The 25,948-nt window shown below is 41.5% G+C and overlaps 6 protein-coding genes across 16 annotated transcripts in view; 4 read left to right on the top strand and 2 right to left on the bottom strand.

The window, feature by feature from the left end:
• Positions 1-8: 8 nt before the first annotated feature.
• LOC100120103 (protein rogdi) lies at positions 9-4,706 on the bottom strand. Of its 2 annotated transcripts, none has more exons than XM_016983353.3 (6): positions 3,363-3,577; positions 3,064-3,135; positions 2,739-2,873; positions 2,383-2,661; positions 2,100-2,309; positions 9-2,027 (listed from the first exon to the last, which is right to left on the bottom strand). In XM_016983353.3, the coding sequence occupies exons 1-6, from the start codon at positions 3,378-3,380 to the stop codon at positions 1,953-1,955; spliced, it is 789 nt and encodes a 262-aa protein (XP_016838842.1). In that variant the 5' UTR covers positions 3,381-3,577; the 3' UTR covers positions 9-1,952. The 2 variants fall into 2 exon arrangements, with proteins under 2 accessions (XP_016838842.1, XP_016838841.1); XM_016983352.3 differs by lacking the exon at positions 3,363-3,577 and adding an exon at positions 3,738-4,706 and having other exon boundaries at positions 11-2,027.
• A 488-nt stretch (positions 4,707-5,194) lies between these two features.
• Positions 5,195-11,245, top strand: LOC100120069 (structural maintenance of chromosomes 4). Its single transcript, XM_003423976.5, has 9 exons — positions 5,195-5,933; positions 6,019-6,210; positions 6,296-6,472; positions 6,553-6,845; positions 6,921-7,200; positions 7,282-7,878; positions 8,085-8,450; positions 8,522-10,395; positions 10,484-11,245. The coding sequence occupies exons 1-9, from the start codon at positions 5,682-5,684 to the stop codon at positions 10,773-10,775; spliced, it is 4,323 nt and encodes a 1,440-aa protein (XP_003424024.1). The 5' UTR covers positions 5,195-5,681; the 3' UTR covers positions 10,776-11,245.
• Positions 11,246-11,389: 144 nt separating this feature from the next.
• On the top strand, positions 11,390-13,071 carry GstT3 (glutathione S-transferase T3). Of its 3 annotated transcripts, none has more exons than XM_031922473.2 (5): positions 11,390-11,565; positions 12,103-12,315; positions 12,384-12,534; positions 12,599-12,779; positions 12,865-13,071. In XM_031922473.2, exons 2-5 carry the CDS (start codon positions 12,116-12,118, stop codon positions 12,996-12,998), a joined length of 666 nt encoding a protein of 221 aa, XP_031778333.1. In that variant the 5' UTR covers positions 11,390-11,565; positions 12,103-12,115; the 3' UTR covers positions 12,999-13,071. The 3 variants fall into 3 exon arrangements, with proteins under 3 accessions (XP_031778333.1, XP_031778334.1, NP_001165927.1); XM_031922474.1 differs by having other exon boundaries at positions 11,416-11,911; NM_001172456.1 differs by having other exon boundaries at positions 11,488-11,532; positions 12,865-12,998.
• Positions 13,072-13,286: 215 nt separating this feature from the next.
• On the top strand, positions 13,287-15,189 carry GstT2 (glutathione S-transferase T2). Its single transcript, NM_001172454.1, has 5 exons — positions 13,287-13,455; positions 14,088-14,310; positions 14,411-14,561; positions 14,636-14,819; positions 14,904-15,189. Exons 2-5 carry the CDS (start codon positions 14,111-14,113, stop codon positions 15,050-15,052), a joined length of 684 nt encoding a protein of 227 aa, NP_001165925.1. The 5' UTR covers positions 13,287-13,455; positions 14,088-14,110; the 3' UTR covers positions 15,053-15,189.
• On the top strand, positions 13,341-16,816 carry GstT1 (glutathione S-transferase T1). Its single transcript, NM_001172455.1, has 5 exons — positions 13,341-13,455; positions 15,297-15,513; positions 15,615-15,765; positions 15,840-16,023; positions 16,396-16,816. Exons 2-5 carry the CDS (start codon positions 15,314-15,316, stop codon positions 16,569-16,571), a joined length of 711 nt encoding a protein of 236 aa, NP_001165926.1. The 5' UTR covers positions 13,341-13,455; positions 15,297-15,313; the 3' UTR covers positions 16,572-16,816.
• The window catches only part of LOC100680197 (myb-like protein Q), a 30,393-nt gene continuing 20,469 nt past the window's right edge, over positions 16,025-25,948 (bottom strand). For 4 of the 8 annotated variants that reach the window (XM_003423973.5, XM_031922829.2, XM_008218231.4 and 1 more), the window contains 9 exons: positions 25,168-25,741; positions 24,405-25,016; positions 23,537-23,780; positions 21,858-22,446; positions 21,106-21,404; positions 20,414-20,788; positions 19,897-20,271; positions 19,147-19,729; positions 16,025-18,401 (listed from right to left, as the gene is read on the bottom strand). In XM_003423973.5, coding sequence (XP_003424021.1) covers positions 18,037-18,401; positions 19,147-19,729; positions 19,897-20,271; positions 20,414-20,788; positions 21,106-21,404; positions 21,858-22,446; positions 23,537-23,780; positions 24,405-25,016; positions 25,168-25,741 — 4,016 coding nt within the window. In that variant the 3' untranslated portion in view covers positions 16,025-18,036. The remainder of the gene's footprint in view (positions 18,402-19,146; positions 19,730-19,896; positions 20,272-20,413; positions 20,789-21,105; positions 21,405-21,857; positions 22,447-23,536; positions 23,781-24,404; positions 25,017-25,167; positions 25,742-25,948) is intronic. The other 4 variants (XM_016984191.3, XM_032597416.1, XM_032597415.1 and 1 more) reach the window with 3 other exon arrangements.

The following is a 25,948-nucleotide window of genomic DNA, read 5'->3' as shown; positions in this document are numbered from 1 at the left end:
TCACTGACTGTTGGTTTTTTATAATGAGAAATTTATTACACATACGTGAAATATCATGAATATAACAATGAAAACAGAGTGCAGCGGATGCGTTTGCACGCCAAAATGCACGTCTACAGCATTATTGTCGAATTTTATGTATTGTATACGCCAGCCACCGGTGCGACGATGCCGTTGTATACTTTCTCCCTCTCATTACTCACTTCCTGTCGTCATATTATAATAGCGCACTCGCACCGGTGCAGCGTATATATACGTCCTTAGAACCCTATTAGCACTTCGTACAGGCGAAATGATAAGCTTCGCAGATTAGCATATTCATATCTATAGTATAATAATAATCATCATAATGTTATATTTAATTAATTAAACGACATTGTTCATTAGTCATAATCAGCGGCGCGAGGGAGAAACGAAGATGTAGCCGGCGCAGCTGCGGCAACAATTTTCGTCTCTCGTGTCTACATGTACATGTCAACTGCGTCGGCAACTGAGTCTTCAATTAATTCAATTGATCATGCAGTCGGCTTTGGAGAGAAAATTTCTTGGATTGCAAAATTTCTTTTTACGTGTGTGTATATATATATGCGTGCTGTTGGCTTCCGAAAGAGCTGTCAGCTTTGTGAATAGAGTATTTTTCGTATGCATAATATATGGTATGAACCGCGCAGCATAAGTTATGCGACATCGATGTTTTCGAAAATCAATAGCTTCCACTCCAAAGTTGCATAGAGGATAATACAATGGTCAACAACGGCGAATAAGTATTTACAATATACATTGAAAATTGAGTAAGAATAAAATTCTGTTATATATATATATATATTTTTTTTCAATTCTTCCTTTACTCGTCTACGCCGGCGCGATAGAACTCCAGCAGTGCGCGAGGTCATGTTCAATAAGTACTTGATTCGTTATATCAATTTTTATCCTTTAGTTTCCCTTATGATAAACACGTTTATTAAGAGGATACAATATAGTTGCGATATAATGTATGATGCTTAGTTGGATAATGTACCGATGCTCGTAATACTCGATATACTCCTCGCAGTACAGGAGCGATTTGCGCCAAGCAAAGCGTGTATAGTCTCAGATCATATAGAAAAGTATCGCACCAACAAGTCGAAAATGTTCCTGATTTAAAACGACAAGGGAAATCGGTTAATTGACGCCTTCTATGGTTGAACGCACGTTTTTACTAGTAAATTACTTGGTATAATCGCTTGCCTCTTTGGCATAACAATAATGGATTAACAATAACCTCTTGCGAGATCAAATTGCGAATTACCTAGTTCTACATATATACTGCTTCGCCCCGTTAAAGCGGTTCATCGTTCTAGCAGACCAAGTACTATCTCTTTTCGTGTTGTGTTGATTATAAAGTAGTAAAATATCTAAAAATAAAATATACATAAAAAAGAAACTATATAAATAATAAAAAATAGATTAACGTATGGACGCTCGCGTTCCGATAAAAGCTATAAAATGTACTCTATAAAACTAGATTACGTGGGAACAAAGTCATTCGTAAAAAAAAAGATTGGCGTGACTGCTATTAGCTCGACGAATTTTGTTTCATGATAAACTGCTTCAACAGACGAGGCACTTTTTGCATTTCTTTCTCTATTTAATGTATGCATATAACTAAGTCGCCGTTTTATGTACGAATACATAAGTTGGCAACTCGGGTGTACACCGTCACGTACACGAGCGAAATGAGCTTTACGCAAGCTTCCAATTTATACGTCTCGCGTGGGACGTAATACGCTCCGTGCGTAGGATTTCGTTCTGTGAATACTACGAAAAAAATTAACAGTGAAACTAGGCACGTAGTTGGCAAAGTACACTCTTTGCGTTTTTTCTTATGTCACGGTGCAAATTACCGACTAGTCGGGGGTTGGCCCTTTTGACTTCTATATATGTATATATAGTAGATTTATTTATTGGACGTCTTACTCTCGTAATCCCAAGGCCGAAGGAACGCGGGAACCTACTGTGAAGTCTTTATACTGAGAAAATACGCAGATCTGTAAAAAGAAAGATAGATTTATTGGTTATGTTGCTTTGCTGTGCAGAAGAAAGAGCGCTGCTTTGCATACCTTGTCTTTCAATCTTTGACAGAGCTGAAGTGCAATTGTGAGTAGTACCAATGCCTCGTTGAGCCAGGGAACACTGCACTCAGCCTGCTGAGTTTCGTACTTTACACTTCCATGAGCATTTTCCAATTGATAAACTGCAAGTACCAGCTTGTAGCTTTGGATATAGAAACTAATAGCCAAATTTTCAGGCAAGTTTGGATTTAGAGATTTCTGCAAGAAACGAGACGATGTGTATTAGCGTCGTTTTCGCGTTTTTGCAGATGAATAATTTTCCCGCTCTTACCATATTGCGACTTTTTATGAGATCGTCTAGATTCTTTTTCCTGGGCACAATTAAGCTTGTCCTACTGCGCTGTAGGCATCCTAAAATATTACCTAAGACATGCATAACTTCATCAGAAGTCTTGAAAGAGTAATGTCTGTCGACATTGTCGATGTGAGCGATTGCTTGCTGTAAGTGGTTGGCAGCATCTTGAATTTGCTGCAACTTCCAAGGATGATCATTCTGTATGCTGGTTCTCATATTAGCATTTTGTTGTCGCTGAACTTTAAAATTCACTTCCTGCAGGGAATATCAGTGAGATGTAAATGAATCAGTCATTGACTCACAGAAGAGCTAGTTTGTGATAATGTACTTACAGCATTCGTAATACTGTCACCAGTGAGAACAACAACACATTTGACCTGGTCATGGGGAGCAGCAAACACAAATCTGTCGGTCTTGTGCTGCTGATCATTTCCAAAGAGTGCCAATGGAAACCGCTGTGCACATTCCTGTCAAAATAAATTGGAGCGCATTAATTAGTTGATGCTTTGAAATTGGAAACGCGTTTAAGCGGTAATTTCATCAACTGTGTGTTAAACGCTTAATCATTTCCAACGACGCGTTGAAATTGCCATTGAAAGACCGCAAGAAATCAGTTCCGGCTCGTGCGCTCCGAGCCTTTTTAAACTCTCGACTCACCATTAAAATGTTGCGTAGCTGTGAAAGCGACGAGTGCACCTCCTCGTGGAGCACCCATTCGAATTCCATTTGCTGCAAGATAAAAAAGAAAAAACGCTCGTTATGCACTTTGCCATTGTCGTCGCTCTAAACGGCCGCAAATGTCAGCTGTCAAAAGATATTTAAACGCATGCAGCTGCCGTTAAATCATCATCACCATCATCATCGAACAGAACAAGTGTTCTGCTTAGACAGCACATAAAGCGAAGGATAAATAAATTTTGACAGCTGCAGCGGGTCGATCGCGATAACGACATAACCTCGCGAGCAGCCTGCATATCGGAGCAATTGGAGAATTGACGGGCGACTATATTAATACACTACTCGCGTGTCCGCACACACACGACACATTGGCACTATGTATAGGTACGGATAGCAGACAGACTCCGAAATGTTCGAGTCTTCGGAGAGATAGGTAATACTGACAAATAAGTCTCGAGAGATAGTGCGCGCGAGTATAGGTGTATATATATATATAAATATAGAGAGAGAGAGAGAGAGAGAGAGGCGAGGGGTTATCTCTCTCGGCTGCTCGCTCGGTGGGGACAATAAGCGGTCGCGAAGGCGCACGTACACAGTACCGCGGCAGGAATTAACGATTAGATAAAAGGTGATCAAAGAGGCAAATTGCTTACGAGATTGTGAGCCTCCTCCTTCTCGCAGTCGGCCATTTTCAGCAGTGCTGCCTCCATCTGCTGCTGCTCGCGCTCGTCTGCTCGTCGGCTCTTTTTGGCTCTCTCCCTCTTGCTCTGATGCTGCTGCTGCTGCTGCTGCTGCTGCTGCTGCTGTTTGTATGATTGATGCTCGAGAAAATATATGCTTTAGACACGAGCTCGAGCGTCTTTATTGACGTTCACGCGCCCGCGCAGCAGCTATATACAGAGCGCGCGGGGGTGAGCGGCCGCGTCAGATATGCGCGCGAGTAGCTGCCCGTGTATATACCAGCTATATATACTAGCACACTATACTGATACTGCTGTGGCTATATTATATTATACCCTATACTCTTTGTATGTCTATACACACTGTACAGTGTTGACACCTACATGGTGGCCGAGAGAGGCGGTGGATATATGCATATCGTATGACGACGGGGGGGTATGTATATATTTTTTTACCGTATAGGCAACACGACGCTCGATACCCTGCAGACGAGCCTGGAATAATTCGGAGCCAATTTGGCTGATGGATGGCGCGGAGGGTTAGCTACCCGCCGGGGGTGTTTCTTTTTACGTTAGCGTATTGCTACGTCGGTTCTAACGTGATCCTGATAATTGTCGAATGTAATGATGCACGGATCCACTTTTTAGCAAGGTGAACGACTCGATAAATATTCGAAGAATCATTCCCGCACATTTCTCTCTTCACTTATATTTGACGAATAAAAGTTGCGCTAATCGCGTTATCTCGCCGCGTAGGCGCGCGATAAAATATTCCAGATCGCGGATTCCGATTGCGAATGCTTGAACTAACGAAATTCGACGATAAAAAGTGTTATATTTATGGTATACTTACATACCTGTAGCTTATAGAACGAGTCCTTTTTAGACACCTCGGGATCGACGTTGTGATAACGTTGTTCTAGCGAAGATTCGTTTTGCGATAAGTCATTGCTATCGATGTTGTAAACTTTGCTGCAGAGATTGTTTATCAAGACTTTTTTTGTCAAGAAAAAGCTGTGGACATTTTTCGATATTTGAATCTCCCGCCGTGCAATGCAACTGATGCGCTCTCATCGATTCGATTAGTCGCGTTCGACACTTTAAACGCGTTTTCTGAAATTACAAAAAAAGATATCGCGAAGATTGAAAATAAATAAAAAGTATTCTTCGACGTTAAAAGTGAATTAAAACTAACAGGCTAAATGAAACTAAATCTATAAACATACTTTCATTTTTTAAATGTTCTAAAGTATAAAACGCTTTCAAATCAATTTTTTACGGATTCGATTGATCGAAGCTTTTTACATCTCGAACCTATAACATGGCGTGCGGCCCGACTTCGCGCAACCGCCTCTTCAATTCCACGAAAAAATTTAAGATAATAATTCAAGATAAAATACTGTATAAATAAGAAGAAGCAAGTTAAAAATGAACGCAAATTAATTTGGCAAAGGAATCTTTAAAATATTTGTCGACGCAAAAACGGAGCTCGATAGAAGTTCAAAACTGGACTCACGCGCGTGTCCGCCATTGCGCTCGCGAAAATAATCGTTAATTTTCAAATGTTTCAATGAGCGCGTCGCTTTGCCCGCCACTTCGGTTTGCTGCTGGTGCTTGTGTACAATCTCCATAGCATGTTATAATCAGTGATTGAGATTTCAGTGGCTGGTAATTAGCACGGCTCGTGTCAACTATTGTGTGTGCTCCTCTGTTTTATACTGCTTAAATAATCGAGGGTCAATGTATGATTCCTGCGCCGACACGCTAGCTTGGAAATGTCAAAATTTCTAACCTCCGTGGTGGTCGAATATTTACATCCTTTGTTATGTACATGTGTGATAGGGAAATCGGAGTGCTTGATTAAAAGACTGAAATAGTGGAAGTGATTATTGTATTTGTCCATCAATTATAGTGAAAATGAGTTCTGAAAAGCAGCCAAACAATAAGGACTCCGATGATGAGATGGAGGTTGATGCTCCACAACAGGAAGCGGAGGACAGTGGGGACGATGACAATGGTTGGAGGGTAGCTGATGATATATACATTCCACCTCCACCGCAGATTTTTGGAGAATATGATACAAAGGGACCAAGGTTAATGATTGTCAAAATAATGGCAACCAATTTCAAAAGTTACGCTGGCACGATTGAGATTGGGCCATTTCATAAGGTAGAGACACTGCTTCCTTTTTTAGTTGATACATATTTCCTAAATTATCAAGCTAACAAATTCTTTTTTTTAATTTTGTAAATAGTGCTTCTCATCTATTGTTGGACCAAATGGAAATGGCAAAAGTAATGCAATAGATTCTATGCTTTTTGTGTTCGGTTATCGTGCCAATAAGATCAGAACAAAGAAAGTTGCTGAACTTATTCATAATTCCAATGAACACCCAAATTGTTCCAGTTGCACAGTTGCAGTTCATTTTCAACAAATCATAGATAAGGTAGATTGGTTTAATAGTTTGTTATTGTTTGAATAAGTTGTTTTATTTCATTAACGCATTATTTTATTGTATTAATAATTACTAGCCAGGGCAAGATTATGATGTTGTGCCAAACAGTGAGTTTGTGATTTCAAGAACAGCATTTCGGGACAGTACTGCATTTTATGAGCTTAATGGAAAGAAAGTACAGTTTAAGCAAATTGCACAATTGTTGCGATCTCATCATGTGGATCTGGATCATAACAGATTCTTAATTTTACAAGTACAATAATTTTTCATACTTTTATTACCATTATTATTGTAAATTTCTTTATTTTCTAATAATGATGTTTTTGTTCTTAGGGAGAAGTAGAGCAAATAGCTTTAATGAAACCCAAAGGTCAAAATGAAGGAGATACTGGGATGTTGGAATTTCTCGAAGATATCATTGGTACTAAACGATATAAGGAGCCATTAGAAAAATTATTTCAAAGAGTAGAGATGCTCTCTGAAGTGCGCGAAGAGAAAATGCGTCGGCTGAAAGTTGTTGAAAAGGCCAAATCAGAATTAGAAGGACCTATGCAAGAGGCTGTTCAGTATTTAAAAGCAGAAAATACTATAGTTAAATTACAGCATAAATATTATCAATCCAAAAGGTACAAATAACTATATTATATAAATAGATGTAGCATATAATTTAGCAGTTTTATTTATAATTGTATGATTTTCAGACATGAAACTTCAGAACAATTGACTACAGAAGAAGAAGGTAAAAAAGAGTTGGACGAAGACTATAATAAGCTTATGGAAGAAATGAAAAATGTGCAGAAGGAAAAAGATGAAAAAACGAAAGATTTTAAAGAGAAGTCAAAAAAGTGGGACAAGCTGCAACAACAAAAAGACACTTTATCGGCTAAGTTTGACGAAATAAGAAAAAAAGATGAAGCACTATTTGCCGAATCGGTAGCCACGAATAAAAGACGAAAAGACAACATAAGCACTGTTAAAAATGTAAGTTAATATAATTGTAATGATAGTTTTCACATTAAAGTTTGCAATATTTTTAATTAACTTGAGAAAAAAATAATTTAGGAAAAAGCTAAACTTGAAGATTTGCAAAGACTACCGGCCAAAAATGCAAAGGACATCGAAGAATGTGAGCGTCTTCAAGAGAAGTACTTGGCAGAACGAGAAAAAGAGGAAGCTGCTTTGGCAACGCTAATGAGTGGACTAAAAGAAAAAACTGAACCCCTAATGAAAAAACGTTCAAAACTCGAAAAAGAACTAGTATCACAAAGAAAAGACGTGGACGAGGCCAAATCGACGTATGATATTGCCAAATCGAAGTTAGACCTTTATACATCAGAGGAGCAGAGCGAGAAGAACAAATTGGAGAGATTACAGGAGTCAGTGAAAATAACAAGCGAGAGGTTGGCCGAGTGCAAAACAAAACTAGTTAAAATAGAGCCTAAGATTCCGGCGACGGAGAAGAGTTTACAAGGAGCTCAGCACGAGTTGAACGAGCTCAAAACTCGCGAAAACGAAGCTAACATGCGGCTGAGGAACACGCGGGTGAAGTTCGACGAGCAAAAGTCAGCGATGAATGATGGCAGGTCCAGAAATCATATACTCAATTCGCTCATGCGAGAGAAGCGAGAAGGTCGTCTGCCCGGTATTTTTGGAAGATTGGTAAGTTATACAAAATAAAAAGATAATTTTAAAATACTGCTTATCAGTAATGTTTACTCTTGGAAACGCACTTTGACTGATTAATTGTATCAATTTTGATAAACTAAAAATCTTCCATAATCACATTCTAAGAATAGATAGCCAATTACTTTCGTTTAATTACTTTCGTTCATGCAATAATAACCATACAAAAATTCATTTTTTAGGGTGACCTTGGCGCGATTGATGCCAAATTCGACGTAGCTGTCTCAACGGCTTGCGGACCTCTAGACAACATTGTTGTTGATACTGTTGATACGGCTACTAAGTGCATTCAGTATCTGCGTGACAATAATATTGGTCGTGCTACCTTTATCGCCTTGGAGAAACAGCAACGTTTCGCTCAACAGTGCCGTGAAAAAATACGCACACCCGAGAACGTTCACAGGCTATTTGACCTGATCAAAGTCGAAGATGAGCGAGTGCTACCTGCCTTCTATTATGCACTACAGAATACTCTTGTAGCGAATGATATAGATCAGGCCAGTCGGATTGCCTATGGAGCTCAGCGTCATCGAGTTGTCACGTTGAAGGTGAGATATCATCTGTTTCAGTAATGATGTATTATTTTGTATTACTAAAACTAATCTAACTTTTCTTGCAGGGTGAGTTAATCGAGACATCGGGTACGATGAGCGGTGGTGGACGTCAAGTAGCAAGAGGGCGCATGGGTCAGAAAGTCGCTCGAAGCGAACCCACGGCTCATGACATAGAAAAACTCCAAAAAGAGTTAGACTTGGTGTTTGAAGAATATAATCAAATCAAAGCCAAACAGCCACCCTTAGAAAACCAAATACATACACTTAGCATGGCTTTAAAAGATATGGTTATGGATAGGGACAAGTTGAAAGTAGAGATCAATCAGCTCAGCGTAGAAGAACCCAATTTACGCAAGCAACTGAAGGAACAAGAGAAGAAGGCCCTCTCGTCTATCTGCGATCCAGCTAAGGTTCGACAGCTGACGAAAGTTGTTGAAGAAGCCGATAAGAAGCTTAAAACTGCTGCGGAAGGTTCCAAGGAAACGGAGGACGAAGTTTCTAGGATAAACCAGGAGATAGAGGAGATATCCGGTGGCCGAGTCAAAGAACAGCAGAAGAAGATCGCAACTCTGACGAAAAACATTGACAAGACCAAGGGAGAAATCTGCAGGCTGCAAGTAGCTATCAAGACCGCCGAAAGAAACGCTAAAAAAATAGAGCAACGAATTGAAACTTTGGAGGAGGAAATTAAGAATTGCGAGCAAAGGATTCGCGATATTCAAAAGGAGAAATCAGAGTTCGAACAGGTTGGCAAAGAAATAATGGACGAGCTAAAGACGCTAAATGAGGAGTTGGCGGAGAGAGACGAACTAGCTGGAACACTGAAAACGGAATTGGAGAAGCTGCAGTCTCGGGAGGGCAAGATGAAGGCTGTGAAAATTGACCTAGACCAAAAACTAAGCGAAAAAAACAAAGTGCTAAAAGAACTGCAACAACGCGTACCAGAGTTAACAAGGTCAATACAGAGCTTAAAACTTCAAGAGATTCCCAACGAAGAAAAGGAAACGCTGACGGAGCTGACGAAAGAAGAGCTTGATGAGTTGGACAGCAAGGCTATTGCAGCTCAAGTGCACAAGGCCAAGGAGAAGCTCCCTAAGGAGATACCAAATATGCAGATAATTGAACAATACAAGGAGCAGAACGACTTATACATAAAAAGATCCGAGAAACTGCAAAAGATTACGGAAGAAAGGAACAAAATGCGCGAGACGTATAATGTAGCGGTACGAAAACGGATGCAAGAGTTCAACGACGGTTTTAATCTTATCACTGGCAAACTGAAGGAGATGTATCGAATGATTACCTTAGGTGGCGATGCTGAGTTGGAACTCGTGGATTCTTTGGATCCGTTCAGCGAAGGTATCGTATTTAGTGTGCGACCGCCCAAAAAATCTTGGAAATATATACAGAATCTGAGTGGTGGTGAAAAAACTCTCAGCTCATTGGCCCTCGTATTCGCCCTACATCACTACAAGCCCACGCCGGTCTACTTTATGGATGAAATCGACGCCGCTTTGGATTTTAAAAATGTATCAATTGTCGCGAGCTATATTAAAGAACGCACGAAAAATGCCCAGTTCATCGTCATTTCGCATAGATCGGACATGTTCGAACTTGCGGATTACCTCGTTGGCATTTACAAAATATTTAACTGCAGTAAATGTGCAGTACTCGATGTCAAAAAGTTCAATTTGAAGGTCGGAATAGCTGAGACCAACAACAATCAAAACAATCGTGAGACAAGACCGCAGTTCTTCTCGCAGCCAAACCCAGTTATTCAAGCGCTTAATGCCAATACCGATAATCGAACGTCTGAGCTTGCTCCACCACGACCTCCAGTAATTCCTGCTACTTGTCCGGAGAACATTAATAGGCCAGTCGAAAATAATGATGCTAATGAAAATCAGGAGAACGAAAATGAAGCTAATTTAAGTTTGAGGTAAGAGCTTTTATACTTTATTGCTGTATTTTCTGAAAGTAATTTTGATCTTGCGGGTAATGTAACGAATATTATTTATTTTTTGCAGATTAGGGGACGTGAGCTTACCAGCCACACCAGTGAAGACACCGGCACCTTCAAAAAAGAGAAAAGCGGATAAAACACCGACGCCAACGCGACAAAAGTCTTCGCGGAAAAGCGTCGAAAAGGAATTGCAGCAAGTTTCCGAGGCTCTCGAAAACATACAGTCAAAGGTAACAAAAACACCGTTAGTAGCCGAAAGACCACTAAGGAGAACGCCAAGAAATTTGAAAAAGGAGAAAACCTCTGATGAACCAGCAAGTGAAGGAGCTTCGCTACGAAAACGTCGGCGACAATGAAATTATGAAGCTACCGCGAACAAATATTTAGTTCTAATGCAATCAGACGCCAATCTGATAAGTGTATAAAGCAATATTTTTCACATATTTTATGCGATACTATATCGACAATATGTACGATATTAGTAAAATACGACGTTAGCAAAATATATTGATAAGGATAGAAAAACGATATGTAAATACATTTTTATTTTGTAATACACCAGTGCTATTTGTACAATCGAGCCTCGAAAAACGGGCTTAAAAACAATCATATTATTTGTAAGAAAAATATTAAATAAGACTTTAGACGTTTAAAAAAATTATAAAATATATGAACTATGTTAGAGAGGATTCTAATTTTTTCTCAAAAATCGTTTGTAAAAAACGCAACGAAAGTATGTAATCAACAATATGTTAGTTAATGTGAAAAATGAAATGGGCACTTGTATTTTAAATATAATATGTGTACAATAAATTGTCTTTTACAATTTTATTGTGTTTCATTGAAAAAAGCAATCTGACTCAGAAATACAAGTTCATATTTAGCGTACGCTCGAAGTTGCGCGCGCATCTTCCTGATGAAAGTATATATAATAAGTTTCGCACTTCGCTGGGTTCGCTGTACACACACACACACACCCACACACATATATACACATATATATCATATGGCAGTTAACAACAAGCGGCATGTGAATTTTCGACTCATTCTTACTCGTTCAGAAGTATCGTGTTTATTCAAATTATCTACATTCGTCTGTACTGCGTGCCATCGGTTTGTTTGTTATATTTCATTATAAATTGTAGTGTAAGTTTGCAAACATTCCATAGTTCTTATAGAACATTCTTAAGTTTACTTGTTTCATAGTCGGTATAATTTACATTGAGCAAATATTTTTGTTAAGTTGACGTTGTATAGTTCTTCGATTATATTGTGATAAACTATTGTTGGCATTATTTTAATGCGTGAACAATAAGAAAGATTGGCAGCAAGTATGCTGTAAAAAATATACAGCTATTTCGATTTCCGCACATTAAAATGAATACTTTCGAGCATTTTACAACAGAAAAATAAGTTATCAGCTACTTATTTTGTCTCGTGTAACGTTCAATTGTATGAAAAATTATTCATCTCAAGTCAACAAGAAATCACTGTATGTAGAACATCATTATAAGTATTATTTTGATCGCGTATAATGTAACACATGACAATCTAGATGATACAACTATATATATATATATATATATGTACACTTTGTTGATTGCCGTGCGCGGGAATTTCAAAGGCATATCAGGCATACATTTGCAAAATGTGTACCTACAAAATCGTTATCATTCGAAATAGGTAATCAAGGGAAATGAGTTTAAAACTTCACTACGATCTGCTGTCTCAACCAGCACGGGCTCTGTATATTTTTTTGAAAAGCTGCGACATACCGTTCGAATCAAACGTCATCAATTTAGCGAAACGCGAACACTTGCAGCCAGGATACGAAAAAATTAATCCTCTTCGTAAAATCCCTGCGCTGGAACATAATGGGTTCAAACTAACCGAGAGGTGAGTGCCTAGCTTTTTTTAAATTTCTTACTAATGAAATGTTCATGCAAGTATTGTTGTTTGTCAAGCGTGGCGATTCTTCGATACCTGTGCCGCGAATTCAAAGTCGATGATCACTGGTACCCAAAAGATTCCAGAGCCCAAGCCAGAGTGGACGAGTACCTGACCTGGCAACACTTAAATGCACGACGTCCTCTTACTACGTACTTTCGGTTAAAGGTAATTTAATGATCAATTGACAATAATAAATCGATATTTCATACAAATATATCTCGTTCTGCAGTATTTACTACCACTTATAACAGGAAAACCAACAAAAGCCGACAAGCTTTTGGAACTGGAAGGCGAGATGATTGAAAGTCTGGATCTGTTTGAAAATATTTGGCTGAAAGATAAACCTTTTTTGGCAGGGGATAAAATAAGTATCGCTGATCTCTTAGGCGCTAGCGAAGTTGAGCAGCCAAGTAATTTTAAATAAATACTATGCAAACTTTATTAAAAACAAAAGAATTGATGAGAAATTTAAGATTGTAATTGATATTACTGCAGGATATGCTGGATATGATCCTCGAGACGATCGTCCCAAACTGACCGCGTGGTTGGATCGAGTTTCCAGAGAAACTTCGCCTTTCTATCAAGAAGCTCATGCGAATCTCAACGAAGTGGCTAACAAATACGGATAAAACATTTTCATTGATGCAATTTTCCGGGACTTGAGACATTCGCGTAATTCTTAATAAAGCTTCGTTAAACAAACGTTGATTATATAATTATAAAAGTTCCTCTTCCTATATACTGACCTCATATGAGAAAAAGGATTGTCAGACTTTTTATACGATTATTCTCGTTGATGTATCTCGCGAGCGTTAAGAATAAAGAACTCATAAGTATAAACATGGTAGGTTGCGCACGCATCGTTACGATGCGGTATGAATTGAGTATATAGCGTAGAGCCGGCAACAGCGGAATGCGAATTAACTCGTTTCAGCTGTGCGCGGCTGAGCATCTCAACGAATTAAGTAAGTACAGTAGTAGCAGCGCTGGTGGTATCAGAACAGCCGGTATTGGTACACAACAAGTAGTCACAGTTTTTCACCATCAGCATCTGATCCTTCGATCATTATTTTCTTTTTTGCGACCGTAAGTTTTTGTTTGGATTTTCTCACGATATTTTTAATAGGATTCGTTTATTATTGATCGTTTCAGTCGACCGAATTTTCGGAGGACCGGTCTTGATTTAACGTGTACACCTATACAATTATTATGTTTAAAATAATTAACTATTCGAGCGGTAGTATCCAAAGGAGTATTGTAGAATAAAAATTTATACTTGTATTAGCTGTAATTTTAAGGAAAATATCTTGCATAAGAGGGTCGTTCTATTTAATATTTTGATCAGATAACAACGAACAAGTAACGATGACCATGCACAAAATGCTCGACACATATACGAGTATGCATATACATCGGTGATTACACCGACTAATCAGAATTCGCGCCATTAATTAACTGGTATCGATAATTTTATTTTTCATCAAATAATGCGTTAAAAAATCAGCGTATAAGCAGTTGACATTTTCACATTTCACTCGTTATGCATAACAAACAGTAAAATAGCGAGTATTTATACTCAATAATAAGAGTATACAAGACAGGCAGCTAAAATTATATACTATATCTTACGTATAATATTGGCAATCTTGTGAACGCGCGGATTTCGAATCTCTCACCATCGAGACACTCGCTGACCTGCTCTACCTGTCCCGTTTTAGCTAAGAAAACCCAAAGGCTCAAAATGAGTGTAAAGTTTTACATGGACTTGATGTCGCAACCCTCGAGGGCACTGTACATATTTATGAAAACAACAAATATACCTTTTGAGAAAAAAGTCACGAGTCTTAAGAATGGCGAGAATTATAAAGACGGATTCGAGAAGATCAGTCCATTTAACAAACTCCCAGTCATCCAACACAATGGCTTCAATCTTACCGAGAGGTAAGTGGTTTGTTTGTTTTGTTTTTTTGCATTTTTAATATGCACAATATATATTTTTAATCCAAATTTCACTCATTTTTCGCTGACTATTTGATTCCAGTGTGGCGATCGTGCGGTACCTCGCACGCGAGTTCAATGTCGAGGACCACTGGTACCCGAAGGATTCCAAGGCCCAAGCCAAGGTCGACGAGTACCTCGAGTGGCAACACCTCAACACGAGGCTTCACTGTGCCTCCTATTTCGCAGTGAAGGTCTGTTGATTTTCTACATTTTTCCCTCACGCCGTAGAATGAGAGACTATAATTTTAATTTTCGTTCAATCCAGTTCCTGTGGCCGATTATCAAAGGACAACACATCGAACCAAAAACTGTGGTCGAACACGAGGCTCGTATGATCGAGTGTCTGGACCAGATCGAGAACATTTGGCTGAAAGATAATAAGCCGTTTTTAGTCGGAGACAGGATCACCGTTGCCGATTTATTTGGTGCCTGTGAAATCGAGCAGCCGAGTAAGTGACTAATTCCACCTGTCGCGGGCTTAATGGAGAATTGAAATTTCATGCTCACGGTGTACTTCTGTACTACTGTTTTAGGAGTAGGCGGATTTAACCCTCGGGAAGGACGACCCGTACTGACGGCCTGGCTCGACCGAGTTGCCAAAGAGACAGCGCCGTACTACGAGGAGGCGCACTCGCCGATGAACAAGGTCACCGAGAGAAACGCGAAGCAGAGCAAATTGTGAAATATCTTAACGATTTCTGTTGTTATATACCACAAACCGTATACTGTAGTTTTTTTATCGAACAATGTTAATTGATGTATAACTTTTATACTGTCTTTTGCTGTTTATAATAAAACATGATTCTTATCGCAACTATACACTCGCACCTCTATCGAGTACTGATTAATCCCCTCTGTCTTAGAAAAAGTGATCTTGTTTATCGGACCTAAAAGATATACTTATAATGTTGTCTTTCTCCTTACAGAAAAGATACAAGCAGTCATGGTCTTGAAGTTGTACTTCGATTTCTTGTCGCAACCCTCGAGAGCTTTGTACATACTTTTGAAAACTTGCGACATACCTTTCGAGCCGCACATTCTCAAGATAGCTTTGGGAGAGCATCAAACTGAGGAGTACGAGAAAATAAATCCCTTCGCAAGGCTTCCGGCTATCGAACACGATGGATTTAAGCTCATCGAGAGGTATGTTCATTTCTTGAAGTTCAAACGTCAGTGTTGGACGATTTCTTCTCTTTAAAAAAAAAAATAAATAAATAAAAATAAACGTTGAATTCGTATTACAGTGTTGGGATCGCCCGATACTTATGCCGCGAATTCAAAGTGCCGGACCACTGGTATTCAGCGTCATCGATACAGCAGGCAAAAATAGACGAGTACTTGGAATGGCAACACCTCAACACGCGCCTCTATTGCTCTCGATATTTCACGTCTATCGTACGTTAAATAGCCGTGATTTTACTATTATTTTATTTCTTACAAATTAACGACTATTAACACTCTTTTGTCAGGTCGTTTATGCTATGATAAGACAACGCGCACCACCTCCCGAAAAAGAGAAACACTTCAGAAAGGACGTGATCAATTGCTTGGATACTATAGAGAACGTGTGGTTGAAGGATAATCGGGCTTTCATTGTCGGGGATAAAGTCAGCATTGCTGATATATTTGCTGCATGTGAAATCGAACAGCTAAGTAAGTTATACATCCAAAACATCAGTTTTATTTCAAATTCTTCAATATTTTGCCATAATACAAAAATAATGATCGATCGAATGCGCCATTCATTCATATACACGTTATCGTCATCGTAATCATTATAAATAATTAATGAATACACAGCTTATAAAATAATGTTTAAGTACGAAAAGATTTTATATAAATTATATGGTACAAAAAGAATAGATATAAACGCCGTTTAAAAATTACACATGCTACGTATACATTTAAACGCCTAAGCAGCGCGGTGAGAAACACACGCATTAAGAATGTAACGAACGTGGTGATGGAGTTACGCAATTGAAGTTACAAATAATATATGATACTTTTTATCCGTGTGAATTGCAGGAATGACTGAAATCGACCCTCGAATAGGCAGGCCAAAGATGACCGCTTGGCTCGACAGAGTAGCAACGGAAACTGCGCCACATTATGCTTTGGCTCATCGAGGCATCGACGATGTCGCTACAAAATTAAAGGGCAGACAGCCTCACACCTGCAATTTTGGGGATATTTTTTCGTGATATGCCAATCAAAAAGTTAGGATGCTCCATCGTGAGAAAATGTGCTGAGTGTGAATGAACTACATCGACAACATATTTACAAAGCATATATTCGATAAATATTGTTGTTGATTAGTCTTTATACTCTAACAATGTTTGCACAATGGTAACGCTAGTTATTATATATATATATTTTTTATACATTTACATAAACTTTTTGTATTAGCTTAAACGTTTATGACTTGAATAGATAAATATATCATTTATACATCGTTTAATCACTTTTATCACATTGCTCGTATATATCTATGCTTGATTGAAACGTTGTGTCTATACAGATATGTGCAAAAGTTATAATTTGTTAACATTGTATTCTTTCGTAATTCCTCGAGGTTTCCTCAACTGAGTGCACAATAACACGCAAACACATTTTGTATCTCTTGTTTTGTCAATTAAAACTTATACACACAATTTCAAAATGTACGCAAGAATTAGGTTCAAAATGCACCGTAAATCATCACGAATTATTCTATTACTTTAACAATACGAAGAGTTGACTAAATTAACACTTTTATACGCGATTTGGGTTAAGTTCATACATACGCAATGTGAACTTATGCTTACATTCAATTCCTCAATATACATATACGTACGCAGATATTTTTTTCAAAGCTCTTTCATTATAAGTAAAGCATATATTATATAAAAGTTAAAAAAATAAAAATTAATTATAAATATCAAAATTAAACGGGAAAACTTAGCTGTACAATTCGTTAAAGAAACGAAGGCTTTGCAAAAATGTGATTGTGGTAAAAATTATAAAACGCAGCGTTGAAATAATCGGTAAAAAAGTAAAAATTAATTCTGTATTTACAATTGGATGAGACGTTTGATCCAGATTTTTGTCATTTCATACACAAAAAAGAAAGTATTTACGAAATTGAAATTCGTAAAAGAACACGCAAGTTAAAGAAAATGTGTTTGAATCTGACTTATTTACAAGATGATTTTGATTCGCGGAAAATATTACCGAAAATATCTGTTTAAGGCCACATGGATTTACCACTTCATATCTTAAAAGTAGATGAAAATACATTTACATAAACAGGATTCTTAAATTAACTTAACTTTGGTATGTCACTTTCATTAATAAGAATTTACAATATAAAAAAAACTTCATCGTCCCAAGTCGACAAAGTTAACTTACCCACAAGTGGTTGCATAATTTTTGTTTCAGATCAAGAGCTACAACAAAAGAAGAATGAGCTCTCAAACAAAATCGCATGTACACATTTTGGGTTCCGTCGAAAAGTCGTATACTCGCCGAATCACACGCGAACACAAAATACTAAGAACCGCAATAATTGAACACATAAGTATCGCAAACAATCGGCACAATAGCACTCACCCGTACGAAAAAGGAACCATCGACAAATTCATCGGCATGAATACGACTGCAAACCGATTGGAAAAAATTCCAATTCTTTCAGCCGACTTTCTTGAGCCTGGGCATAATTTTAGGACATTGCGTGGCGTGGACAGCCCAGTGCTGAGCTTGGCAGTTCTCATTGCAGTAAAACGTTGTCTCGCAACCGAGACACTCGAAACGCGAACCCGGAGCGCCACAGTACGAACAGCGCGTGCCTTGTATCCTTTGCAGACTGCTGGACGAGACGCGATTCGCTTCGCCTAGATTAGGTGTTGGGCACTCGCGCTCGTATGCAGTTCCTCCGGATTTAGATGACGAAGGTGACGGTTGCTGGGATTGAAGTTGCGACGACTGCGGCTGGCGAGAAGTCGGTGGGCTACTTAATGGCGAGTAGATCGTGCTGGGCGTCGATATGCTGGTGCCTGTAATGTGTTAGAGGAGATATTTTTAGACAAATGGAAATTACTGTTTTAGTTCGTTAATTGCAAAGTAATTAAGAAACTAATTTAGTTTTATGATGTGATCGTTTTTATCGATAAAACATGTGGTTCAACAACTGAAAATATAGGTCGCAAAGATACATAGTTACGAAGTTGACACTTGTTTTTCCTATTTACAAACCACTTGCTTCTGTTATTGTAACTTTTCCGAGTATCATGACGAAAAGTGAGCAAATGTTTGTCGAGCGAGTGAGAAAATGCGTATTTACACTGCGTTTCAGGCACTTTTCTCGCTTTAAAGTACCGTTTACACACACGTGTTCTTATCTACAACTTTTGTACACACGCTGAATACAATTAAAAAGCCCTACTTATACACAAAGATGACGCGTCTGCCTTTATTTGCATCATCATCAGCAGGTGTAAGGCTTGAGGTATGTATCGCTCTATTTGTTCATTGATAATAAAAAAAAAACAATTGTACACTTGTAATACAACATTTTTCCTACTTTTTATGCGATAGTTGCGATAAAAAATTTAAAGCGAGATAATCATTTGAGATTACAATAGCCAGAACAAAATCAAGTTCTCGATAATTGTAACGCATTATTTAAAACTCCGTAAGTTTTTCTCTAGGTTATCGGAAATACTTTAATAGAATATACTGTTTACTACATGTCTGTCGTTTAGAACGCAACACTTAAAGAGAAAAATATCTTAGACCTACCTATGACTGATGTGCTCCTGGAGTTGGGCGTCATGCTGTGTGCGTATATACTCCCCGCCGGATACTGACTTCTGGATACCTCGGAAGTCGCACTCTTCAACTCCTGCTGTCTCTGATGTTGCTGGGCGGTCCTTTGCTGCTGCTGCTGTTGCTGTTGCTGTTGTTGCTGCTGCTGCTGTTGTTGTATTTCCCTGTTCACTGCCTTGACACCGAGAAGTTTGGCATAGGAGCTTTGTTCCGGACTTAATGTCGCATAGTCCACGCTCACTAGGTTGCCTCTGCGACTGTAATTCGCATAGGGCATAGACGACGGTAACCTAGGACTACCAGCAGCCACTGCAGCCGCCGCTTCCGGAGGAGAGTAGTACCGTTCCAAAAAAGTCCCATTACTAGTGACCAGTGGAATAAGGGGTGGCATCCGTTGTTGTTGCTGTTGCTGCTGCTGCTGTTGTTGTTGTTGATGTTGACTGCTGGCGTGGGCAAATACCGCGGCTTCCAAAGAATTGATGGGCAGTCTAGATACCGTGTACGGATGATGCGCGTTGTGGGCCAGGAATTGAGTAGATCTCTCATAAAGGTCTCTCTGAAAATAAAAAAATAGTCATTAACAACGTCGGTAAAAATAATTCCAATTTATATTGCTAGCAGTCGTATAATAATAGGAATTTTCGGTCAGAAATAGGGCAGTCTCATTTCTATTGGTGCATCAAAAATGATTCGGAAAAAATTTACAAAAACAAATCAACATACACTCGGTCCTTCATTCCAACAGCTCCAATCGAACAGCCCAGGCTCAGGTTTAGATTTAGCTGCAGGTGCTTCACTCACCGAGAATTTAGGAGCAGGATACGAGAGAGCAATGGTAGTGGGTGCAATCGGCGGGTAGTAGGTTTGTCGTCGTGGCAGGGACGGCGTGCCAGGATGTTGCACTTGCTGAAAGGGCGATCGCTGCGCAGCGGCGGCAGCGGCTGCCTGTTGTTGCTGTTGTTGCTGCTGCTGCTGCTGCTGCTGCTGATCCGACGGAGGCCATCTTCCGTGCACGCTTCCACTTCCTGCGTAATTCCCCGCTGCCACTGCGACTGCTGCTATTTCGCTCGATGACTTGTAGATGCTTGGATTAGTCGACTGTAAAAATTGAGGTAATTAAGTTTTTAGAAACGACAAACTACTCATAACACGCAGAATATGTGTACACTGAATTATCCACCTTTTATAAAAAAAAAAAGTGACAAATATCATAGATTAGGGTATTCCTCGCAAAACCCACCTGATAGTAGCCCGGTCGAGTATCGACCATGGGAGTCGTCCTCTCGACCTCTTTTTTCATGGCCGGGGTAGTAGTAGCAGCTGCAGCTCCATCCACGACCTGCTTTTGTTTCATGAGCCCGGCCGCCCAATTGCCCAGAGTCGGAAACTGCTCGCCCAAAATTCTGGGCTGTTGGACCTGCGATTGCTCGTGATGCGAGGTCGAAGCTGATTGAACTTGAGCTTGAGCTAGAGCTAGAGCTTGAGCTTGAGCCTGAGCCTTGGCTTGTTGATCCGCGTTCTTTACATTCAGGGCTGCTTGTTCCAGAGCCTCGGTTGCTGGCAATAATGGCTTCATACGGTGGATTGCCTGCACCTGCTTCGGTAAAACTTTGGCCTGGAATCGAAGAGATTGATGAAATTAAATATTTATTTTAACGATATACACAGCAAGCGTTTCAAACCGCCTAAGGAAATTCAGTACTGGATAAATAGGCGAGTATTTAAAAATTAACCCATCAAACGAGATTACATACCGCTGGGATTACAACTTTACGAGAATTAAAGCTTTAAGTGAGTGTCTCGAATGAAACCTTTTTTAATGCAGCATTCTTTTGAAGCGCTTCTAGGTCAGCAATTTTTATACGTGCTTTCGCTTTTCGACAAACAAGCCACGATTTATTATACGCAGAACACGGATTCAAACTGCATTACCTGCTCGGATGCCATAGTATTGTCTTGCAGCCTCAGTAAGTACTCTTGATGAGCAAGAGCTCTTTGATACTGCTCGGCATAGTGTTTTGCCTGTCGCTGACTCTCAGAAATTATCTCCACGGGACTCCACAAAGTCGCCTCCTGCACGTATGGATAAAGCTGAGCTGGTTGCTGGAGTTGTGGGTGGTGGATATAGTGCTCCCGAGCGAGTACCGGTGCTGCTGTGGGCGTTGAAACAATTCGGGTTTTGATACCCTGGGCGTAGCTGGTTGCCCAGTGATTCGGCGTTACGTCTGAAACTGCAGAGAGAGAGAGAGAGAGATTCTCTCGTGAATTCGTTCGTTTTTGCACATGTCGATCAGTGCGAAAATTAAAAACAAGCGCGTATCGATCTCGAGCCCGGCTACATTTGCACTTGACTATACTCATATTACAATCGAGCTCTTAGCTCAATACCCGTTTAATTAACTCTCGTTGACCCGACCTAATTCCTATATAATATATCACGAATAGTAGGTTCCGCCATTGAATTGGCGCGTAATTAATTGCCCTCCGGCTCCTCTCTCGCACACCCCCACGCTCTATTCTAGTCTCCAAACACGAATCAACTCCGCGATTTGTGCACATTGCCGTCGCGACTGCAGCTGGAAATGTTATCAATGCGACGTTTGCCACACAGTCATCGTCGCAACACTGTTATTATTTTTCAACACGACAAATAGTTCAAAGTCCAGTCGATCGATCAAACTCACCACGTCGCCGCTTCTTCTTCTCCTCTTTCTCGGGTTGCAAAGGTGCATCCGTGGAAGGTGGCCTCTTGGTCGCCTTGACCGCCAGATTCAGGGGTCGTCGCTCGTCCCTGGCCACCTGCGCCTCGCCTGGACCTCCCTGCTGTTGTTGCACCTTGTGCTGCTGCTGTTGATGCTGATGGGATATCTCGGTCGTGGCGACGCTGCTTCTCGCGCGGTGGGTCACGTCGGTCACAGTAACGCTGCTTCTCGAGTACTGAGTCATTTCGGTCGCTACAACGCTGCTCCTCGCGTGCTGCTGCTGATCAGCAGCCCAGGCCCCGGGGACGCTCGAGGCTATCAGTGCTTCTCTCGGGCTGTTAGGTGGGGCCCTGGCCTGGGCAGGGTAGGCAGAGGGTCGGACAACCGGCGAGGACGGGTCCGCTGCTGGAGATGGTTCGCTCGTCGCAGCCTTCTTTTGACCCGTCAGTTCTTCTATCGAGAAGTGTTTAGAACTTGGTGACATTTCGACCGAGGATGTCAGAGGCGGTGGTTCCGAAGGCGTTCGGGTGCACGGCTCGACGATCACAGATTTGGCCTGCTGGTGATTACTCTGCAGAGAAGCGAATGAGAAAGCGATTACTAGATAGTTGTATTAAAGGACTGCGCACGACAATTGAGAAACCGTTCTGATAATGGTTGAAAAAAAAAGTTGAATTACACAGGAACTGATTTTAAAATTTTCTTTTTCGAGATAGGGCGTTGAGCTTACACTTTATCGATAACGTCGCAAAACGTTAGTCAAGCACTTCCAAAGTTTTCAGTAGCAAGGGAACGAGTAAATATTATCTGATAACGTACGCGCTGATTAGAGTCTATAACAAGCAAAAATCATGACGTTTTGAAAACGAGCGAGCAATACAATTTTTCTTTTTTCAAACAGTCGAAACGCATATAACATTACTTAAACAAGGAAAATATAGCGGAAAAATGCTGGTTCGTGCATGAAGAAGCATTTATCCCGCCACGTAGGCACTGGAACGACTAGCCGCACGAAAACGTGCCAGAGTAGCTTCACTTCACAAATGTGGACGAGCACTTTACGAGTGTATGTCGGGAAAAATTTATGTAACAAACATAGAAATAAAATGCATTCCGTGTCCTCCCGTCACGATGCAGCCGGTCACACGTGTTATAACACTGCCTCGCTTCAACGATAATTACGAAATTTTGCTAAAAATATAACGTTTTGTTCTAGAAAAAAATGTAGGCATAAATGGAGAAACGAAAAAAAAATCATGACTCACTCGGTTTAGTGCTCGTTTAGCGCATTTGAATAATAATAGCGTTATCGAACGGCGAAACTTCATGCTTCGCGTGCGATAAATCAGAGTTTAGGAAAAAGATTCGAATTGAACGATGCTCGATTAAATTATTATAAACGAGCGTGTTTATCGTTTTAATTTATCACATCGCAGTCATATCACACTCTCAATATTTATTTGGGAAATCCCCCAAGGGTGATAATTTATAAATAACAATCGGTCTCCCATTAATTTCAGCTCCGTCTATCTATAATTAGTACTTTTGTTTTATCGCCCTTGCCCCTACAATTAGTTATAAATCAATGCATCTCGTTACGCCATAGATAGCCGTAGCAAAAATTATACAGACAGAAACGAGGAGTAAAAATAATGATGTACCGTGCCAGCGGCGTGTTCACCGGGCGAAGTCGTCGGAATCGGCAGCGCAGCGTTGCTGGCCCGCCTCTCGTTGCTCTGGTTGTGCGCCTCGATGTCTCGAATAATCGTGGCGAATCCGTTGGTCACAGGTTTCTGCTGCTGCAGCATCGTCCTCGGGACATCCAGAGGAGTTTCGCTCTTACTACCCTGCGGCGGTGTATCCCTCCTCGCGACCACTGCCGACTTGTCCGAGCATTGGGTCTCGCTGTGCCATCGGGAAAAGAATTGTCAAATCGTTGAATGTTTAATTTTTCCTTTGTTCGAAAGCAATTAAGGCGCGCCGACGAAACGCACTCTGCAGCTGGCGTGTGAGCGAGAAAAGCAGATTAACATTCGCAGTGACACGTGGATGAGTGTTTACCGCAATTCCTAAGGTGTGAATAATACGAGACTTCCGTGCACAAAAAAAGTTAACGCGAGCCGCTTGGAATTCGTGGTTCGCATACTCGAAATCGTGATGCAGCCGTATAATGACGGCGCGTGCGTTCCTTGCTCTTCAAGTAGCGAATTTTTATTTTATGGCTAGGTGAGCACACGCAGGCCACATGCGCTGAACCGTCGATATAAATAAGCGAATTTTTTCTTCCTTTTCATAATAAACAAGATAAGAAACTATTACGAAGTTCTCTCGGTGATTCGCGCGGAGAAGAAAAAATCGCGGCGCCTTATCGAGCGATAGTACGAATCTCGAGCCGATTGAGTAACGCTTCGCGGTAGAAAAAAAAAATCCCCGTGGAAAAAAGCGGATAAGCCATTCGTAGAAGAGAAAAAAGAGAAAAGCTTCGATAAACGGTGCATACAGAGAGTTACGGCGTGCTCCACGACTCACCTAATAACCGAGCCGTACACCCGCCTGGTGTCATCGAGCGTCGTGTCCGGCTGTTGCAGAGCGCAATCGTTCCTGTCCTCGTCCTTGGGCGTCAGTCCTAAGGCCGTCCTCGAGCTCGCCTCCGTCTCCTCGCAGAACCTCTCGAACTTGAGCGAGTCCTTGGCCTCGTTGAGCTTCCTCAGCAGGTTCGAGAAGTGGTTGATCTGCCTGTCGCAGCCGTCTATGATCTCCTGGAAGTGAGCCTGCTGAGGGCTGTCCTCGGGCAGCAGCATGCTCGAGGCGCAGATCTTCTGCCGCGAGTCGATGGCCTTGGCCCTGAGCTCTCTGAAGCTCTCGCGCAGCATCTGTCGCCTGCCGAACCATTCGCGCTTCTTCTCGCTGAGGCTGATGCTGCTGCTGCCGCTGCTGGTGCTGCTGGGACTGCAGGACTCTTCGGGCTGCTCGACGATCAGCACGTCGTTGACCTCCTCCGTGTTGCTCAGCAGCGGCATCGACAGCTCGCTCGGAGAGGAGTTGGGCTTTGGCTGCTGACCTCCTGGATCCGGATTGCCGGGCGGTGTGGGCGTCATCGCCGGGATGTGCACGCTCGCGGGGACGAGCGCCGAATATTGGCTGTGAGTCATAGAGCGCGCTTAAGTCTCTCTCTCTCTCTCTCTCTCTCTCTCTCTCTCTCTCTCTCTCTCTCTCTCTCTCCGCGTGTCACTGCTGACTCTGAGAACGTGCCTACACACGAATAAGTACGGCGCTGCACGAAAATACTCACGAGTCCTTGCCGAGGATGTAGTTGACGATGAACGGCTTCGAGGGCGTGCTCTCCTGCGGCAGACTGATCCTGTCGGTCCTGGTCTCCTTGATGCCGAGCTCCGGCACGGAGGGTATCGTGATCTCGATGCTCTTGGCCTCGCAGCCCCCGGCACCCCTCTCGCCGCCCATGCTGCCGCTCTCCTCCCTCGTGGGCGTCACGATGCAGTACTTGGAGCTGTCCTGCTGGCCGTCCTCGAGCTCGTTCCTCTGCTGCTGGTGCTGCTGGTGGTGCTGCTGGTGGTGGTGGTGCTGCTGGTGGTGCTGCTGCTGGGGCGTCGGCGGGTACTGCGCCACGGCGAGGCTGTCCGGTTGGCTGACGATTTTCTTCAGTCTCAGCGGCGGTACCATCTTGAGCTGACTGGGCGACTCGGCGCTGCTGGTACTACAGGGGACGACGACGTCCTCGATGATTCGCGCCCGGGGCGGCTCCGTCTCGGCTGAGATGCCATTACTCGGCTCTGCCGTCTCCAACTGGACCGGCGTCGATTGCTGTCCCGTCGACGCTGTGCTCTGGCCGTTGAATCGGCTGTTCTCTGAAAGCAAAGAGCAGAGAGTTGCAATCGTTAGCACTCGTCACTCGCAGTCGACTTTTCAGGGGCATTAGAGCTAGGGAACAATGGGAAGAGCGCGTGCGTGGCAGGCGATGAAAAAAAAGCACCCGACGCGTTTCCACCCTCGCGGGCGCTCCATTATTTACGCGCGGGGGAGTTCGCCCGCGAGCGGCTGGCTCTCGAGAGAAG

This window comes from Nasonia vitripennis, chromosome 2, assembly GCF_009193385.2.
Source record: "Nasonia vitripennis strain AsymCx chromosome 2, Nvit_psr_1.1, whole genome shotgun sequence".
Taxonomy (NCBI): Eukaryota; Metazoa; Arthropoda; class Insecta; order Hymenoptera; family Pteromalidae; genus Nasonia; species Nasonia vitripennis.
Note: the sequence above shows the minus strand (reverse complement) of the source record. Positions and strands in the feature narration are given on the sequence as shown.

Excerpts from the sequence above, each read along its gene's own strand:
- LOC100120103 (XM_016983352.3), bottom strand. The coding sequence starts at position 3,794 with ATGGAGGCAGCACTGCTGAAAATGGCCGACTGCGAGAAGGAGGAGGCT. Across the intron at positions 2,662-2,738 it reads GTGACAGTATTACGAATGCT|GAAGTGAATTTTAAAGTTCA; the intron begins GTAAGTACATTA and ends TATTCCCTGCAG. Across the intron at positions 2,310-2,382 it reads TCATAAAAAGTCGCAATATG|AAATCTCTAAATCCAAACTT; the intron begins GTAAGAGCGGGA and ends CGTTTCTTGCAG.
- LOC100120069 (XM_003423976.5), top strand. The coding sequence starts at position 5,682 with ATGAGTTCTGAAAAGCAGCCAAACAATAAGGACTCCGATGATGAGATG. Across the intron at positions 5,934-6,018 it reads AGATTGGGCCATTTCATAAG|TGCTTCTCATCTATTGTTGG; the intron begins GTAGAGACACTG and ends TTTTGTAAATAG. Across the intron at positions 7,879-8,084 it reads CCGGTATTTTTGGAAGATTG|GGTGACCTTGGCGCGATTGA; the intron begins GTAAGTTATACA and ends TTCATTTTTTAG.
- GstT3 (XM_031922473.2), top strand. The coding sequence starts at position 12,116 with ATGAGTTTAAAACTTCACTACGATCTGCTGTCTCAACCAGCACGGGCT. Across the intron at positions 12,535-12,598 it reads CTACGTACTTTCGGTTAAAG|TATTTACTACCACTTATAAC; the intron begins GTAATTTAATGA and ends CTCGTTCTGCAG. Across the intron at positions 12,780-12,864 it reads TAGCGAAGTTGAGCAGCCAA|GATATGCTGGATATGATCCT; the intron begins GTAATTTTAAAT and ends ATATTACTGCAG.
- GstT2 (NM_001172454.1), top strand. The coding sequence starts at position 14,111 with ATGAGTGTAAAGTTTTACATGGACTTGATGTCGCAACCCTCGAGGGCA. Across the intron at positions 14,562-14,635 it reads CCTCCTATTTCGCAGTGAAG|TTCCTGTGGCCGATTATCAA; the intron begins GTCTGTTGATTT and ends CGTTCAATCCAG. Across the intron at positions 14,820-14,903 it reads CTGTGAAATCGAGCAGCCGA|GAGTAGGCGGATTTAACCCT; the intron begins GTAAGTGACTAA and ends CTACTGTTTTAG.
- GstT1 (NM_001172455.1), top strand. The coding sequence starts at position 15,314 with ATGGTCTTGAAGTTGTACTTCGATTTCTTGTCGCAACCCTCGAGAGCT. Across the intron at positions 15,766-15,839 it reads CTCGATATTTCACGTCTATC|GTCGTTTATGCTATGATAAG; the intron begins GTACGTTAAATA and ends CTCTTTTGTCAG. Across the intron at positions 16,024-16,395 it reads ATGTGAAATCGAACAGCTAA|GAATGACTGAAATCGACCCT; the intron begins GTAAGTTATACA and ends TGTGAATTGCAG.